The 13,669-nt window shown below is 38.5% G+C and overlaps 1 protein-coding gene across 2 annotated transcripts in view; it reads right to left on the bottom strand.

The window, feature by feature from the left end:
• The window catches only part of LOC126392256 (mannosyl-oligosaccharide 1,2-alpha-mannosidase IA), a 254,432-nt gene that overhangs the window by 13,412 nt on the left and 227,351 nt on the right, over nucleotides 1-13,669 (bottom strand). The window contains exons 6-9 of one of the 2 annotated variants that reach the window (XM_050047564.1): nucleotides 11,794-11,917; nucleotides 11,484-11,577; nucleotides 8,698-8,813; nucleotides 3,551-3,770 (exon numbers count right to left, since the gene is read on the bottom strand). In XM_050047564.1, coding sequence (XP_049903521.1) covers nucleotides 3,551-3,770; nucleotides 8,698-8,813; nucleotides 11,484-11,577; nucleotides 11,794-11,917 — 554 coding nt within the window. Of the gene's footprint in view, nucleotides 1-3,550; nucleotides 3,771-8,697; nucleotides 8,814-11,483; nucleotides 11,578-11,793; nucleotides 11,922-13,669 lie in introns of both variants that reach the window. The other variant, XM_050047562.1, reaches the window with a different exon arrangement.

The raw sequence follows: 13,669 nt of genomic DNA, 5'->3' as shown, positions 1-13,669 counted from the left end.
TACATTTTTGAAAAAAGCCTTAAATGAAAGCTGAGAGTCTGCACTTTAAGCAGGTATTCATTGTTTCATTTAAAACCCATTGTGGTGGTGTGTACAGAGCCAAAATGACGACAACTGTATCATTGTCCAAATAATTATGGACCTGACTGTACATCTAGATAGTAGAAATCATTTAAAGTCTATCACCACTTTTCTCTTAAACCCATAACCCTTTCCTCTTCCTGCTGCATCCCCTGAGATCGCCTCATTTTCCAGCAGCAGTCTGTTGCTGTTGAAGGTGGCAGAGATCCAGAGCAGCAACAGAAGGAGAGTCTTTATGGTATCCATATTTAAGACACAACTAAATAGCAGCCACTTTACGCACATGCAAGAGCAAATCTCACTTTCTCTCTCTCTCTCCTTCCTGCAGACAGCTAATCCAAGAGCTTTAATGAGCGAACAGAAACCTGGTGGATGACTATGAAAGAGAAAGCCAGAGAAGCCTTTTGGGCCTGCAGATCAAAAGTATTCCAAGCGTATCAAGGAACCTGTTATGTGGTGAGTCACATTATCTTACTGGAGAAGCGAAGGCGAGTGAACACTTGAAGATGAATCCTCACAGCCCACCCAACAGTGGAGGGGGTGAAAAAAAAAGCTTGAAATTAGCAGAGGAGATTATTGTCAGGGCCAAGACAGATGCCAGGAAAGAGAAGAGATCAAACAACGGTCTTTCCAAAAAATAAAGACAGGATTGTTGCTGGCAACTCCTTCTCTCCTTTTTCATCCTCTCTTTCTCCCTTGCATTTTTCCCCTAGGTACATCTAAAGCAACTCCTCTACTCTCCCTCATTTAAAGGTTGGAGCCTCAGTAGAATTGCCCATGGACTTCGTTTTTATCACCGTGTTTACTCTTCCATACTTCATCTCCATTTCCTCTCATCTCTTTTCTTTTCATTCTCTGTTCTGAACTACAGTAAAATTTGATTATCAGTATCCAACACACTTAGAGACACCTCCGTGTCTGCCGTTGCTGCCTACAGCTGTGACACGTTGGAGAATAATCAGGGACTTTAATTCCTCGCTGCTCCTTATTAGGGCCTGTCGACTCTCTGTTGAGGTGAAGCCACCGAGAACGATTCTGCTTTTGAGTCGGGGCAAAATTAAAATGCCTGAGGCCTTTTTAATTTACAGTATCGCTCTCCTAGACTTGTAATGTTCTTACTCTGAATGCCACCATAACCTCTCTTAACAAGACAGATATAGTGTACCGCAACAGTGATGGACCATAACATTTCACTGGCTTTTCTTGATAATAGTCAGCAATTACTATGTTTTAAGTGCATTAGTATTTGGATCCAAAGAGAATAAAACCAAATAAGTCAAAGGAAGCAAGATTAAGTAACGCTTTATATAAAGGTACACAAATTCACCATTAACCAATTGCTTATTAGCATGTATATTGGCTCTTTATTAGTCATTATAAAGCACTTACCAATACCTTATTCTGCATGAGCATATTTGACACCTACTAGGCCTCAGACTTAGAGTTTTCTCTCAATAATCTCCTAATTACAGTTTATTGATAGTACGTACGGAAGTTGTTGTCCATGAACTGTGATCTTAATATGCTTTGTTTCAGTAATATAGCAGTACATTTATAATAGATGTACAAAAATCTCAGAAATGGTCCATTAATAAAGGTTTTATCTCTACTTGTGCTGACTTTGTTCAACCTGTGCATTTCAACAGACCTGCATTTTTTTCAAAGTGAACCTATCACTTAACTATAGGGTCTGTTAATGCAGTAGTTGTGTGCTATAATGGATTTACTAAGTGTGAAGAAGAGGAACCTGTGTGGCTTATTAAGTGTTTAAGTACTAGTGAGTAAGTTATGAGCAAGACCTCACTTTATAATGGGGAACATATTCTGTGTTAGACAGACACAGAGTTATTTGGACCATATTAACACTTGTACTTTTGTGTTTTGTCACATAAACATATACTATATTTATGTGTGAGTGTTATTAAGAAGAATGTGGTACTACCCCTTTATAAGGCCCATTATGAGGAAAGCATATACAGATTGTTAGTCATGTACAACAACTTCCCTACTTCCTCTTTTCAAGAGGCAGTAATTATGAGGTAATTGAAGAAAAGCCCTGCTTATGCAGAATAAGGCATTAATGATTACTTTATAATGACTAATTATACAACAGTTAGTTCCGAACGAGTAATTTGATTGGACGAGAGGCATTCCATGAGTGCTGATATAGAGTACAACATCACTGGGACATGTAACAGTAAAATCACTCCGCTCACAGGTGTTATAAATATAAATACAACCGTTAATTAACCAGCTGTCACACTCGCTACATTGACGCAAACTGACACTATAGCGTGAATATATACTGTGAATCCGGCCGTGCCAACATCCAGGTTTGCCAACGTTTCATCAGCCGAACTGGACAAAGTTACAGATCAATTTAAATACAAAGTAGCTTGTGAGTTCCTGGCGTGTGTGCTGCGTTGCCTGGCAACAGACTGGGGGAACTGTTGTTTTTTCGCAGAGCTACATAACATACTTAAATAATTTATTTCATCACCTTTTGTTAAAATTTCCTTACTCAGCATTTCCTGCGGCCTCATGCCTATGACCGAATCACCATGACGATATACAGTACAACATCACTCCCTCTCGTGTGATATTGCTTAATTAAGAGCCATTATGCTATATGCTAATAAGCAGCTAGTAAATGGTGAATATGTGTACCTAAATATTAAGGTGTTATCCAAGATTTTAACAAGTTTAATTAAAGATCAACTGTAAGATGTCATCATGCCTTTTACAATCATTTACTACTCAACCGGATCTTCTCTAGTTAAGAGTTTAGCAACCTGAATTTAACCTGACATGACTCCACAACAGGTAACGTGTCAGGATTGTTGTTTTTTTCCCCCATAAAGCTTTGTGCTGAGGTTGGATCAGATGTAATTTAATAAAAACAGTTTCTCTCTCTCTCTCTGTTTCTGGCTCTAAAAAGCATTACAAGGCAAGTAGATACACAATGCCAACTTGGAAAAGACAGTGTAGCCAATGCCTTGCATTAATCCTGACAAGCTAGTGGTCAGCAATAGATAGGGCTGGGTATCATTTAAAAAATTATGATACAGGAAATAATACCAGTACCTTTAAAGTGATACCAATACCAACCGAGTACTTCGTTAGATATCTATAATGTGAATGGAGTGGCATGAAGTAGTGGCTCATAAAAGCGCAGGAATTGGTCAGGTTCAGGTCTCAGTTTTAAGCCCACGCAGAATTCCATCTCTAAAAAACATTTTAACCTTACACCAATGCTAGCAAACCTTGCACAAAAAGGGCCACACTCTGCTCTCAGTGTACGATGACGTTGACATGTGCATTTATATCAAAAACAAAATGAGCAGTAACTCTGTTGCCCTCTTCCTGGACATTATAGAGCCTCCTGAACCAAACTATTGTGCAGCCTCTCAAAGTGAGTCTCTGCACACTCTTAATACCCATTTTCAACATTCCTGACATTTCCACTCACCTGAGCGATCGTAGCTCTCGTGGCATGTGTGTGTGATCTCAGCAGCCAGGTCCAGGTAGTGTTGCCTCTTCTCTGGAGCTCCGTCGTCAGCCCCGATGCCGATCATGCCCCCAGAGAAGCAGGCCAGGTGGCCCATCTTGTGGTCCAGAATTCCTCCCCTCCACTCGGCCATGTAGGTGAGACCACCAGGTGATTTCTGCACCAGGTTAGCTTCAATCGCCTGCAGCAACACACATGGACAGGAATGTTTCAACCAGCATTTTCTTAAGGTTGCAGTATGTGGACTTTATTCTTATGTGAACTGAAGTTTTGCAATACATTTATATTGTCACAGCAGTTGTAGCTAGGGTAATAGCAATACTAATTCAACACAACCAATATACACCAACTACAAAGACCTTATGTGCTGTAATGAAGCCAGTTAACACACACAAAGTGGTTTTGATCTGACATTTAAGAAAAGCATCGGAAGTTAACCATTCAAAGAGGCAACTTCCCAAATTCCCGATCAAATTATCAATACACAATGTTTTCTATAACAGCATGTATATGTGGACAATCTTCACACACGGGGAATGGGTCCAACCTGGCTGCTACACTGTAAATGTCTGCATTTATGTGTTAAATTATGTATGTGTTATATAGCAGGAAGGAAAACCTCTGAAGGATTTCATCTGATACCCTGTGAAGAGGAGGTCCAGCGCAGATCCTTTAATAAATGATCAAAAAAACAATAGACAGATGGACGAGCCAGAGAGAAAGGAAGGGGAAATCTCTTGATGGAATTTTCTTTCTTCAGAGAAATCTGCAAAGTTAGGTTTTGTGTACTACTGCCTCTCTGCAGCTTTTCCTGTCAGCGCTTTATGTTTTATAAGACAGAATATAACAGCAACAGAAGGACATCTCATGAGATCATTTCCGAACAACTCATCATTCCTTCTCTTTTACAGATTTTGTTTTTTACTGTCTCATCTCCCTTATCCTTTCTGTCTGGCTTGATGCTTATTTTGCATTTAAATGCAATGCGGTGTAGACCAGTGGTTCCAAACCTGGGGTGCCGACCCCTCTTGGGGTAGCATGGCCTTCTTGATTTTAAGAGATGTAAGAAATCTTTTTAAAAAATTGAACAGCAGACATGTATCTCAGCATTTCATTAATTTCTGTAAAGAGAACTAAACGAAATTGTTCTTTTTAAAGTTTAAATTATTCAAGATATAAACTTAAAATCTCACAGGACGAGGGCAAAGACCTGAACACAAGCTATATCCACAGAGTCTTCCCTCTCTGCTAAACAACCTTGTCCTGTATTAAAAAAGTATACAGTTAAACTAACCAAAGAACTAACAGAACAGTGGCCAAGCCTCAGGGAGGAGAAAACACTGAATTTGTCAAAAGAAAAAAGTCTATAAAGTATGTATGATTGTTAGGGGAAAAACAGACAGAATCCTATAAGAACTTCCTATTAAAACTTACTGAAATATCAGGAAAACACATTTCAAGTGCAACATTCTCTGGAAATAATCTGTTTAAATTCAACCCATCCATAGAGTCTAAAGCCAGAATGTTTGAAAACTTGGTTAGATCTCCATGGTAATTTATGCTGCATGGCTAACCTGGTTCGGGACCGTTTTTTGTTCGTAAAAGTGCCTTTTAGAGCTTCTTTGGGTAGCATCAATCTATAGTGAAGGTCAATATACAAGTGATGCAGATTCTCAGCTGAGGTAATACATTATAAATGCAAACTTGCTGAGCCACAACGTTACATTAGTAATGCCACGAATTAGGCCGTGCAGTTACACTAGCGCTAACTGTATGCATCAGATAGCTTTTTTTTTCTTCTTTTTTTTTTTTTTTTGCCACCAGTGATGCAGAAAATCTGAGCAAGTATATTGTTTTATTTTATTCACAGTTATTACTTAATGCGTCTGTACTGTTCTCTGGTCATTTGCTCACACTGGCTATAACAGAGGCCTTATATAAAGTCAGAGGTAGCATTATAGATTAATAGTTCACAATAATCAGGATGATGTTTACTTGTTTATGAAATGTGATATAATTCCTTAAAACCACCAAGAAGTTACCACTTTCAATTATGCTTTTGTGCTTGGTCCTGATTTGCTGAAGTCTGTTTTACAGTGCTGGTGTATTACAGCTACTGGAGCATCAATTTCACAATTCATTTCACTTTGATTTTTACAGAAACTGAAGTGATTTTTACTTCTCCTTCATTGTTGGGACTGTGTCACTGCACGTATAAAGTATGGCCTTTAATTCTGCTGCGTCATGTTTAAAGTGTAAGAGCTGTAGACTGGTAAAATAAATATAATTACTTGTGAATTTGCTGAGTAAGTAATTCTCTGACAGCATTTCTCTCTTGCTTTAATTGAAACAACAGTTGCTTTTTACTGTAAAACCTTTTTTTATATTCTTCAAAGGAAGAAATAGACGGCACAAGATTGATCTATTTTAAAAGTCATATGATGCGCTGCTGAATGCATCAGAGTCTGAACAAAGAAAGCCTGGGTGAACAGAGAAAGTTAATAATCACAGTACCTGTAGTACCTGTTATTTCTGACTGAAGCATCAGGGTTTGTCAAGCCAGCTAATGCAAAGAAAGTCTGAATCTGTTAAGCTCGCTTCGTGGTAAGCCCTCAGGACTCCTTGGGAACCTACACCAGATCATTCACATCGGTCTCTATGCCTTACGTTAACACACATGTTTAAGTCCATATCTCTGTACATTGTATAGTGTTGTTATTCTTCATACTGTCAATCTTTGCACATCCTCCTGAATATGTTTTTGCACATTCCTGCCGATGTCTTTAATTTTAAACAGTTACACTGTACATACTGTTTTAAACTGTATCTTATTAATGTTTTTGTTGTATGTTTTTTTTAATCTTTATTAATGTTTTTTGCACACCAAAACAGTAAAGCAAATTCCTTGTATCAGAAATATACTTGGTAATTAACCACATTCAGATTTTGAACACAGGTTTGTTGTACTGAGCAGCAACACCCAACAAAGTGCTGATAATTAAAAGTGTAAATTCCCTTTTGAATCTCAGGTCCAATCATTTAACATTTTTTTGTAACCTTTTGCAGATTGACCTTAGATAGAAAAGATGAGTAAATTAAAACATCCTCTTTCAGATTTATAAGTGAAGAACATTTTGTTTGTGGAGTGGGATATTTCAAACCTAAACTGTATTACTTTTTTCCCCCTTCATGTAAAAACTTCCCACTACCACTGTGTGAGAAACCTCTCATGCTAAATGAGGGTTGATAAAGAAGCAACCTGCTGAGGACAGAACAAAATAATGTGTATAATATGAAGTCTTACAAATACCATGTTCTCTGAAAAAAAAAAAAAAAATTCTCGAGGGCTGCGACTGATGGTTTTCCTGCTAATTAGCTGTTGTTAGCAGTAATCATGGCATAGTATAATTGGAAAAATGTTTTCTCATTCAACACTGTGTTTTAATTAGTAATCTACTTTTATTTGAACGCCAAAGATAATGAGTTGTGCTGCGCCTTCACCTTAGATCCCTGTACAAACACACAGTATATAACTTAATCTGATAGCACGGGGGTCCCTGGCCATTTAAATACCAAGTCACAGGGGAGAAGGAGAGTCTGTAATTAGCCATTATGCCTCTGGCTTGACCCTCTGATGAGAACTGAGGAAATCTCAATGGCAATCTTAAATTATTGTCTGTGATACTGTAATTGTAGCCGGAGGGGAGTGTGCTTTACTCTGACATTATCTCCATTAAAGACAAAAACAGACATATTCTGATGTATTTTTTATGCCTGTGTGTGCAGTGCAGCGGGTTCATTTTTCTGCAGGTAGTGGGAGTGCTCTGAATGCTACACGGCAGTATATAAATACACAAGTCAGTTGCCATCTAATCACAGCACTAATCACATTACGCAATACCAGGAAGCTTTCCTTCGATATTATCTTCCTTCTGTTCCCTTATGACCACTCCACTGAGAACATCTCTGTCACAAAAATACTCCTGCTGTATATAATCATGGTATGCTGCTTTGAATAAAAGCATCCATTACGGCTCTACATTCGCTTCTGAATAAGACCCGCTGTCTTTCAACGGGAGAGAGAAACATCTATACATGTATGCATAATAGCTCTGTTGTGAGTGACGGGGGGGACACTCTGCTTGGCACTCTCACTCCATTACTTTTATTTTTAGTACAGTATAGACACTTTCAGACATGCAGCTTGTTTTGTAAATGTGTTGGCAATTTAACACATCAATCCAATTTCTAAATTAGCACCTATGTCACTTGTACTTAAAAGTTTTGACAGCAATGTTACTGGGTTGGACGTTGCTGTAAAACTTCTAACACTGCTCAAGTCTGAGTTTAATTCTGTCAGATTGAGGTTAAAACCGCAGCAGCATGAGATGAAATATGCACAAAGAGAGACTAAATACATGTCGTTTTTTCCACTTTTTCCGCCCTTGATGTGGGGCCATAGTCTTTTATGAATTCCATGGATAAGTAAACATCTAGCTTAACATTAAACTTGTGAGCAAACAGGAATTAAAAACCCACTTAACATCTTGTCACTCACTGCTTTTGCACTCTCATATTTTATAAAAACAGGCAGCAGAATTCGCTCTCTAATAACGTCAAATGATGAAATTGATGAGACATTTTATGAGGGGATTCACTGTGAGAAGGGGGGGGTGAACGGCATCAATCAAGCAGTCACACTCACCATGGTCATTAATTAAGGTAACTCAACATTTCCTTTCACACACACAATGAGCCAAATATCAAGAAATCATCGTGGCTCTTTACAGAAAATTCTGAATAAAGCCATGAGGAATATTTCAGTAACTGACACTGATGTCTGAATGACAAAAAGCAAGCACTGTGACAGAGGAATGACGCCGGCGACATCTGAAAAGGGTTCAAGATGATGCATCCTTCACTCAGCCTTCAACTGTCCCTTAAAACTTTAAGTGACGTACCTGTTGTCCTCTCGTTGTTCGTCTCGGGTGTAAAGCACTCTGTATACTTTGTTTGATCACAGGCTTATGCAAATGACTGTAACTATTATCATTTGATCCAAGGGGAGCCATGCCTGAGCGTGAAATGTGAGATTAAAATTTCCATACCTCCAGCGCGTTGTAGTACATCTTCTTTGCATCGTCGTCCGTCTTGTCTGACATCAGATATGATTTGATCAGATACTCGTAGAAACTATCCCCGAGGCCACCGATGGAAACGTGATCTAAGAAGGGGAAAAGGAGGAGAACAAGGCTGTGTGAAAATATTCGGCAGGGTCATACAAAGGTCTGTATTCAAGATATCTGACGGTCTTGAAAAAGGCTTAAAAAACATTGCGGCGTAAAGTTTCCTCAAAAAAGAAAGGACGTGGGTGAGTGTGATTTTAGCAAAAACTTAACTTATTTTCATTGGTTTGTCCATTCATTAATTATATGCTGCATATCCATGTTGCATTAATTTAATGAATTACACCTGCAGAAAAACAACTGGAGACCCATCCTTTCACAGTGGCCTTTGTTCCACCCTAAATTGTCTCGTGCTTGTTCCCTGGTATGTTTCTGTTTGAGGCCTCAGTTGCCTGTATTTGCTCTTTGTTTTACTTTCTTTTTGTTGCCTTTGTTTTTAATTATTGTTTGTTTTGCTTGATTGCATTTTGTGAAGCACTTTGTGAATTTCATTTCTGTGAAAGGTGCTATATCTAATAAGTTTATTATTATAGAAATTATTGTTATAATTACTGACAAATATACAATAAGCTTAGTTCACATGAACATGGGTATTTTTTGAAAACAGGGTTTTCCCCTCTAACTTTACAAAACATTTTTCCATCGACACACTATTAAAACAAAACTCCAGCCAAATGAAAACACAGAAGACAACTGAAGGACTGTCGAAAGCATGCCAAACTAACAGGTGGCAATATTAGTGTAACCCTTAAGCCATGCACACCAACACTGAAAATGGAGTTCCTGAAAAACCTTAGCCTGGACAGAGGATGGAGAATGATTGTGTAAACCCGGCCTGTTGGCTGGTATCTGAAATGGGTGTGGCTGGCTAATCAGAGTTTTGAAGTGGTGTTGTATCGTTAATGTTTGTGCAATAAAAAAAATAAAAATAAAAAAAACATGAATCAATTTCTCTTTCTCTAGCTTGCTCACTTGCTCACTAAGTAGTCTGCATATGAGGACGTGTGGGAAGCTTCACATGGTTAGTTCTTGTGTATATGAAATAAAAACCTACAGGCATCACTGCATGATTCCATTGTATTTTACAGTGGACATCTGTAGTTAGTTAACTGAGAAGGTAAAACCTTTTATTCACACTGCATTTGGCTGAACTTTCAGTGCCCTTTATATTGTACACTAAGCGCTTTGTTTGCATGGATTTCTCACTCTTAAAACAGCCTAATTAAGCTTAAAAGTTTATGTCCTACGTAGGAGAGAACAGCCTGTACACAGGAGATAATATTTCATACGTAGGAGTTAAGTTTTGGCCGACACTGCTCCCAAAAACAAAAATCAAAACAAAAACAAAAACAAAAGTCACTTGCTTTTCAGGGCTTTCATACCATTTGCATCAGCCATGACTAAAAACTTTTTAGAATTTTAAACATGTTTGAATAACAAATTGACTTAAGACAGCTCAGACTGAGTTTTATGACCCGCTTACACCAAACGATCGACATCACTTGAGCGAGCGACATCTCTAGAAAATAAATCATGATTATTCTGACATTTTAAAATAGTCTGCAGCAGTGAAATCACTTGAAATGTTGTTTGGTGTAAGGCTGGCTGGTCTGGTCTGCTGAAATCACAGTCGTGTCTTGTGGCAGAGCATCTAAAATATGTAACTGCATTTTTCATTTTGTTATCTAAATGTCGCACTTTCTTGGCTTCTCTGGTTAATCTGTGACGTGCATGACCATGTACCGTGAACCCACGCGTTCTCTGTTCTCTGAAAGGGAGAACATAGTTTATTTGAACATAAAATGATGTAACACACTTAAAGCTTTTGAGGTTAAATTGAAACAAGTGGCTGTTGATTTTCCTCTTAAGTCCACATTCAAATTCATAAAGATGAATATGATATTGCAGTGGAGGCGTGCACAGGTCTTCATCTATCCACTCATGCTCAGTGCACACACGCACACACCCGTTTGCTGACTCCCCCACAAGGTTATCACAGTGCTGCTGTGTTTGTCCTTGACACAGACAGATGAGGGGGAGCTGTGAAGCCAAGATTTCTCTTTTTCCCTTTGTGGCAATAAATATATACAGTTTTGCTTCTCTACACGCTCACCCACAACAATTAGCCTTTTTAGTCCCAGCATCAAATTATCCCCTGGTTTTTTTCTTTTCACCTCCTTTCAGGTAAATCGGAAAGATCCAATTTCCTGAAGTAATTGAATTCATTATCATTTTAATAACCCAGAGCAATGGGAGTCATATAGCCATTGCTATGAGCCTGATATTAAAAATGAAAGGAAATAGACAGGTGGGTGGGTGACACAGACAAGCAGCTAAAAGAGCTTTGACACGTGAGGTGACTCAAGGTCTGTCGGTGGTGTGAAAGCCAAATGAAAGAGTCAGACATGGGGAGGAGAAAATGACATTAAATGGACTTAAAGTCTTGTGTCATCACCTTGAGGAACACTGGGAAACATCATTATTGTAATATTTGCTTAACAAGTATAACCTTCCTAGAGAAGCTCAGAGATGGATTTGTCAACAAGGTCACATGTAAATGTCATGTATTTTTTCTAACAATGCATAAAAGCCACAGACCTTGTCCTTCATCACAAACTCTATAACCTGAATATAGCTGTGATTTTACAATAATCTGACAGATGTTTATCCAGAGTGACGATCATATATACAGCCAGCACAGTACTTACGTTGGACCCAGTTGCCGCTGACTGGACTGAGGAAGTTGGGGTACAGGCCATGAGGTTTTTCAATTTTCTTCAGTAGTTTTCTGATGTTCATCACCTGCATAGACACCAGGGTGTAAAACAATATCATCAGGATTCTGCACTGCTCTGGTTTCACACATTCAACTTGCACTGTGTCATCGATTCAAGGCTGGAAAGCATCTTGCAGACGAATAGTACCAGGAATCCACCATCACACCTCAAGGTAAGGAAGTAGTAAATTGTCCTGTAAAGTAAAACTGGAGATGTGATCCATATATAATGTATATCGTACCTTCTCTGTGTAGATGGGATTCCTGGAGAGCTCCGACAGGTGGACGAATTCGAGGTGAAGGGTCCCGAACTCAGCCAGGATACTGCTCCCGGCTGAGGCCCAGCCCCAGCTCCAACTGTTGCCACTGCAATAATAACCAGACAAGTAGACTAAGTCTCATGGCTGTCACACACAGGCCTCCACAGGGACAAACACTTGTATTAGATCACTGCATATATATATATACATTACATTTAGGGACAGGAGACATGTTACAGTAGGAGGGTAACAAGTTCCATCACTGTGTCTCTTCACATTGACCCAATGTTTGGGTTCATGGCGTCAAAAACACAATCATCAAACAAGCAGAAGTACAAACCTTTCCTCTAAGGTTAGGTGAAAAGGGAACCTGAGGCGACATAATGATGGTCAACAAGCTCATTAGTCAAGACCACAGCTTAGCTTTTAACTGTCATTAGTTTTATGTGCTTCCTTCTTTCACTGTTTGTGGGGTAGGTACTTTCAACAGATTTATCACAGTCACTATTGTTTCTTTATTATTGAGTAATGCAACACAGTTTCTTCTGTTTCCTGTTAAATGTCAACATATTTACTGTGCACAGAGCTGAAAATCTACTAGAACAGTAAAGTAGTTTGACATGATACTGAAAATTGGAGGAAAATGCAAAAAACTAACTAAAACTATGAAATGGCGATGTAATACTACATGACAACTACTATGTTCTGACATTTCCAAAAACTTAAAATAAAAGCACCAGTGGTGTATGATTGCAGTCCATATTGTAGACCTAAATTATTCATCTAAGCACAATCTTCTGAATTTCATCCTGTTTCGATGGGAAGTTCTACTGAGAGAAAAGTTTTACAGGAGCTTGAGCTCCATATGATGGCCCTGTATTGACAGCAGTGTTCAGTAGTTCTTTGAGTTGTTCTGCAGCCTCCTTTAGAAGTGAGTCTCTCTCTGTATCACACGGAACAAAGTTACTGAAAGTAGCCGACGGAATGCCTGCTGGACCCCGTGGCCTCTTTTGTACTCCGACTCTGCTTAATGCATCATAACAGACAGGTCTTATTTTTTATTCCCTTTTCAGATGGAAATCAATAACCATCTATGTCTCCGGAGATCTGTATAATGCATTTCTTCCATCCAAAGTATACCGATCTGTTTGAACATTCAGCTGGTGTCATTTGTGGTTTCCAGAGTTGGGGCATGTATCATCCTGCTAAACTCACTTTAACTTTGAGCAACACCACAGCTGAAATGATTAATACATTAGCATTCAACAGAATGCAACAGTCTTGGTGGCTCCAGCTCCTATAGTGCAAAGATTTGGTTCTTTTCTTTGTGTTACGTGATAGTAAATTAAATTTTGGACTGCTGGTTGGATGATTCCAACAGTTTGAACACATCACTGTTGGCTGTGTGAAATTCCTATGGGTATTTGTCTGACATTTCATAGACCAAACAATTAATAAATTAATCAAGAAAATAATCATCAGTTGCAGCACTATCAAAAGCTGCATTAGTTAAATTGAGTGAAAACCACTTTAATTTTCTGCTGCTACGTTCATGCAGCAACTAATAAAATACTGATTACATCTTTCTGTAAACTACTACAGTGGACGACAAACATCTTCTGACAATGATTTAAGAGACAGAAATGACTAAGAAAACATACTGTTGAGGTTTTTGGAGTTCATTAAAGTGGAAACTGCTTATGTGGACAGAATCTTATTAACCAAGATGTCTGCTTACCATGTTCATTATGAGTCTTTTCATACATGACAAAATCTGGAAAAAAAATTAACTACAGTAATTACATTTTTTAAACTTTGCTCCCATGATACTTTGCCTCATGGTAACACATTTGCTCCC

Source organism: Epinephelus moara, chromosome 6 (assembly GCF_006386435.1).
Source record: "Epinephelus moara isolate mb chromosome 6, YSFRI_EMoa_1.0, whole genome shotgun sequence".
Lineage (NCBI taxonomy): Eukaryota > Metazoa > Chordata > Actinopteri > Perciformes > Serranidae > Epinephelus > Epinephelus moara.
The sequence above is the reverse complement of the archived record's forward strand: the minus strand, read 5'-3'. Positions and strand labels throughout refer to the sequence as shown.